Here is a 5,932-nt window from a genome sequence, read left to right on the forward strand (position 1 = left end):
GTACTATTATAATGTATAGAACTGTGTTATGAGTCCAACATAGATAGGCCCAATTGTATGTTGTAGGTTGTATTTATATTTATGTTAGTGCAATTGTGTTATGAGTAAAACATCGATAGGCTCAGTTGTATGTTGTATATGTTAGTGCAATATACACTGTCCAATTATGGAAAAATACTACCTTGATAGTTCAAAGCGAATTTTATTATTTTAATAAAATTGTTGTCGTCCACGAAAAAATATAATACTGATTCTTCCCCGGATATGTTGGTAAAACATGTTTGTATTTAGCACCTTATAAATGGATATTAAAATTCAAGCTTTTGTGGCTATCATCTTCTATGTGAACAACAAAGTTCCCGTAACAAGAAACTTCGTCCGCTTCTAAGATAGTATATTTAAATCCTATCGAGTTAAACAAAAATTAAAAAAAACGATTAGTTTTAAGAGGGGAACAACGAGAAGGTATATACATAAAAACTATATATAAGTAGGGGTCCTTGTTCGTCACAAAACATTGGGTTTTGTTCCCCTCTATATGTCGGCCATTACAGAGCTTAAAGACAAAAATTTCCACACATTCGTTCCTTCGTTCTAGTCTAGCGAGCTAATTCATTAATCTCTAAATATATATCTCCTACACTTTTGTTTATAATTGAAAAAAGTCCATGTGTCATGGAGAATTGATGATTGTCTTAAGAGAAGACTTGTTATGAATGGGCCATCGCCTTCTCACGTGTGAATAATCCATAGTAAAGAACTCGTGGGTCGTATCGGATCCTTCTATCCATTCTTGCCGTGTCCCTTTTGCTACATGCACGATCACATCCACTTCTACTAGGATCTTGTGTAATTCACCTGTATACAAACAAATGTCACATTTCATATGTTAACAGAGATACAGACGTCTTTGTATAGATGAGTTGAATTCCATGACGTAGGAGTGTATATTGTTGTTCAACTAGATCGAAACAGTAAAATTAAACTACCTACGATGAAACAATCTATCGAGATAGTGATTGTATGAATATCCATAATATTTATTAGCCCCCATTAGGTCATTAATTAATTGATTGGATAAGTTCCTCATAGCACCTCTTTGAAAGATTTAGGCAACGATTCTAAATTCCTTTCAGATGAACAGCGGACAATGCATTTTTTTTTAATGATTAGCGATCAACCAAGCAAAATATTGAACATCAACCAAATATTAAAGAAAAAGTACATTTATAAGACCAAACTCCGGGATACCTGAAGAAGGTTTATTTTGTTCCTTGGAAGCAGCCAAATCCTTAGCCTCATAACCGTCAACCTAATCGATGAAAAAAAACGTGCTGAACTCAAATGTACTTTAGAAACCATATAAGTTTATGGCATTTAGATTCTATAAGTTAACTTATCAAGTTATCTTCTGCTAGGGTTTAAAATTTACCTTTCTACTGACCATCAGCTTTCTTGGAAGTGCAGAATGATGATGCTGGTACTCATTACCTGTGTATAAAATGTAAATATTGGATAAGTACCATGAGAGAGAGAGAGAGAGAGAGAGAGAGAGAGAGAGAGAGAGAGAGTACCAAAGTCATTGGAAGCTTGAAGCGGATGAGGGTGGAGAACAGCAGCATTATTAATGGCCAGTAGTAGTGAGAGAATGACACACAACATGGTTACTCTAGCTAACATGATAATCTCCTTAACTTGCTCTTTACCAAATTATTGTACTACGCTATAGCTGTACTATCTGTCTTCTAGGAAATTTTCCTTTATCGATTCCCTCAGAAATATAACGAAGTAGGGATAAGATGCTCTGTGTGGTATCTTTATATACAGACACACATTGGGAAGGGGAGGGGGGGAGGGGGTGGAGATACGCGAAGCACAAAGTAGAGAGTTCCAAAACGAATGTCGTGCGTAAGATCGATTTATGGAGACCTTTTTATGGAAAGGAGGATTCAATTCATAATGGAGGAATTTGGGCTATTTTGTCACCACATTTCTTTGAAGGGCTGCGGGTATTCTTTGTTTTATTCAAATTTTAAACAGACATCTCCATCGCATACATATCAAATTATTAGAAATATTTTAAACGTTCGTATCATTCATTACGAACTTTTGTAGTTTTGCATAAACAAATGCTAACCAGCTCATTATGTTCCATTCCTTGGGTTCGATATTTTGTACATGTTTCTTCATGTCCCCATGTTAACCCCTCTATGATATTTTTTTATTCTTCTTTTATTGTTTATATCTGAATGGGTGCAAGTGAGCTTAATGAAGTACAAAAACAACAAAATGCCAAATTTTAGTAATGTCATATACAAAATTAATTTTCTAAAGTTACTTCAATTTAATTAAATACTTGTTGTAAGATTCATATATTATACAGATTTATTAAAATAAAATGTTAAATACGAAGGATTAAACGAAATGTTTATTTGTATTTGAAATTTGAAGTAAATGAAAACTAGATGAAGGTCATCCATGCTATTGGCACGGGTTTGAATGGTGGGGAGTTTAAAGCAAAATGTTTTTTTTTATACATTGAATAGAAAGCCGGTACATTCATGCATCAAAAAAGTTGTACATTACAAATGAGTTCTATGTGAATTTTTATAGTGTAATGATTTCTTGTTCAACGAACATGTATCTTCAAAAATGCATTTTAAATGCACATGAATATAGTAATGCAGTTTTTCACTTTCTACATAGTTATATAACCAAATTCTTTCTTCATTTTCAACATTTCTCCACTTGCATATTAGAATAAATTTCAAATCTTAGACACATGCATTTTGGTTAGGGACATGTTTTTTTTTTTCCATTAAGTGTTATATGGAGAATATATATTGAAAAACTTTGTTAGAAAATCATTGCAAACCAGGGGAAATGTAAGAAAAATAAATAAGGGCAAAAAAACGATATACAATGGCAGTTTGATCGAAACCTGTTAAAATCAAAAAAAATATATTAACTATAATAACAGTATGCAGGGGTAGTTTGGTCATAAAAGTAGCTTTTCGTAAGGTAAAATTCATACCTTAAAACCATTGGTAATGATAGTGTTCATGTGATCCATGATAAAATACCTTACAATTCCACCCATAATCATGCTTCTTCCAATAAACAAACCAACTGTAAATAATATATACAAATAAATCATTGTTTTTATAAAGTTAACTCTTTGCTAATGAAGACTTGTGTGGTTCCTGATTCCTACCAGCAAGGATAAATAGAACCGACCTCAAAGTTAATTATTCAATGAAATCGGTTGATAGTGCTTTGATGTAATAAAAATGTGCAATAAGTCACCAAATTGCAGTTTCTTTAACAGATTTAATCAATAATTGTAAACTTGTTCTTCAAATGCACTTTTTAAAACTTCAGCTAGTGAATGAGTTCTATTCACCAACTCAATATGTTCTATAGTCTATATTCAATAAAAGTTTGAAGTTTTATTAAAAAATAGCAAACCAATATTATGGTTTTGTAAAGTAAAAAATAAAAAGTAAAAAAAAGCAATCGTATTCTCATACCATATGTACAATTCTCATCATGAACACCTTCAATACCATCATTAAACCCAATCGATTAACGTCTTATAAGATATAAAAGTATCTTTCCTAGATTATACTTGATACCATGTATCTTTCCAAGATTATTCTTTTCAATTTTTGAAAGCTAAAAGAGCTCTTTGTAGTAGCTTGCTTCACTTTAGAGTTGGAAAGAGACAATGAAAAAGATATCCTTCAACACATAGTAACAAAGAGAGGAGTTAGAATATGGACATTAAAAAGACTAAAATACCCTTGATGAATTCGATGTGATATACGTGTTGTCTTAGAAGTGACCTCAAGGTTCATGTTGATTGGGATAGATAACCGTTGCATGCACCATTCTGATTAGTGAACATTGTGACAAAGTGTCCAGTGCATACTGTAAACTTTCACGAAAATACATGTCAGAATAATAAAATTTATAAAATAATATAGAAAATATAAATCCTTTTAAAAAAAGAGAGAGTGTCATAGAATAAATTACAAATGGTGTTGCGTAACACAACATAAAGACTTAGAAATGAGGCCTCCCACGCCATCTAATGTTTGAGATGATGCGTTCAGTTGAAAAAAAAAATATTTAATTGTAACAACCCAATTTTCAAGAACAAAAATTTCATTTTTTGATATAACGATTTAGAAAAACATTTATAAGAAAACATCATCGAGTAACATCGTCCCATAAAAAACATAATTACGTGTCTCAAAACCATATCATAAAAATAGTAATAATGTCATAGTACAATCCCAAGAATCTCATAATGCAGAAATCTTGTGTGTGTGATGTGTTGCTACCATGTCGGCTCCTTCCCACTCGATGAAGAGGTACCTGAAAACAAAAGTGAAAACTGTAAGCATAAAGCTTAGTGAGTTCCCTCGTCATACCACATACCATACATAACACATACTGCATAACATAACTGGGTACTAACTACCCATTCGGTCCTATCGACCGGTACCTTGCCTAGCATATCCGGGTGCTGGCTTCCCCTTCGATCGTGTCAGCCGGTACCTTGCCTAGCATATCAGGGTGTTGGCCTACCCCTTCGGTCCCTTCGACCGGTACTAGGGGCTATTTCACCCCCTAGTCTACCACATATCATACTAGTGCATAAAAATACAAGTCATCTACTACCTAACTTGTCTGGGTACTGACATACCCCTTCGGCCCTATCGACCGGTATCGGGGTCTATACTACCCCTACTATCACATATCACATAGTCATCATAACATACTAGCATATAGACATAGAAGATAAAAATATACCAGATAATTATGATGAAGACGATTATCCCTACTATAGCTCTTAGTAGTGGGTCGGCCTTAGTGCCTTCGAACCAGTTTTACTGGAAGGTAACTCACCTCAATGTCGTGAAGTTTTTGAATTGTCCTTGGTGTCGGGATCAACTCTTCTCAACTCCAACATATAACAACCTTCCTTAATTACCATTTCATAGTCTTAACCCTTTCAAGGGTCAACTCAGGTCAAAGTCAAAGTCAAGGTCAACACCCTGGTCAAATTCAACTTTTTGGTCAAGGTCAACATATGGTTGACCTAACCCACCGAGTTGGTACCCCAACTCGTCGAATTCCAAAATCCTCAAAGTGTTGGGACTTCGATCCTACTCATCGAGTCTTTCAAGAACTCATCGAATTCTCCTTTATACAGAATCGGGACCTTTTGCTCATGACTCGCTGAGTTCATCCTTGAACTCGTCGAGTCCTGCTTCATACAGTTGAAGTGTTTAGTCCTTAACTCGCAGAGTTCTTCCTTGAACATAGATCTGACCTCCTAGGGTCCATATTACATGTAAAGTCACGAACTTTATGTCTATGCATGGGTCTTCAAGCTCAACAGACCCAAAAATGAAGTATACAAGGTGCATGGGACTCCCATGGCCATAAAGTTGGATCCTTTATGCAATGCAAACCCAAAAAGGCTCATGATATGAAGTTACACCCCCCTTTGATTCTCTAAATCCCGAAAATGGGTTCACTAAGACTTAGGAAAGGTAGAAACTGACCTCAAAAAAGCTGGAAATACGACAAAACCTTTAGATCTAATTGCTTTCTCTTGATCTCCCAAACTTCCTTTTTCTTTTCAAGCTTCAAAGACACACAAATGGCTCATAAAGCTCAAGAACATTCAAAAATCAATTAGGGTTTCAAGAAGAGAGTCTGAAGGTGATAGAGGTTGGAGTGGAGGCCCTATAAGTTGTTTAAATAGGGTGCAAACCCTCAAATTTAGGGTTTCATCTAGATAGGCCTACTCGTCTATTTGAGGCCTCCGACTCGACGAGTAGATTCTTCCACCCGTGTCCAACCTTTGCCTCGACTCGACGAGTTGGGGCCTCCAACTCGTCGAGTCCCAGAGTAAAAG

General features: G+C 35.0%; 1 protein-coding gene across 1 annotated transcript; it reads right to left on the reverse strand.

The window, feature by feature from the left end:
• Positions 1 to 441: 441 nt before the first annotated feature.
• On the reverse strand, positions 442 to 1,963 carry LOC145033997 (uncharacterized). The gene is made up of 4 exons (XM_078982447.1): positions 1,575 to 1,963; positions 1,433 to 1,491; positions 1,252 to 1,312; positions 442 to 858 (listed from the first exon to the last, which is right to left on the reverse strand). Exons 1-4 carry the CDS (start codon positions 1,678 to 1,680, stop codon positions 674 to 676), a joined length of 411 nt encoding a protein of 136 aa, XP_078838573.1. The 5' UTR covers positions 1,681 to 1,963; the 3' UTR covers positions 442 to 673.
• Positions 1,964 to 5,932: the final 3,969 nt, after the last annotated feature.

The sequence above is a fragment of the Lactuca saligna genome, chromosome 3, assembly GCF_052625555.1.
Source record: "Lactuca saligna cultivar CGN05327 chromosome 3, ASM5262555v1, whole genome shotgun sequence".
In the NCBI taxonomy this organism is placed as follows: Eukaryota; Viridiplantae; Streptophyta; class Magnoliopsida; order Asterales; family Asteraceae; genus Lactuca; species Lactuca saligna.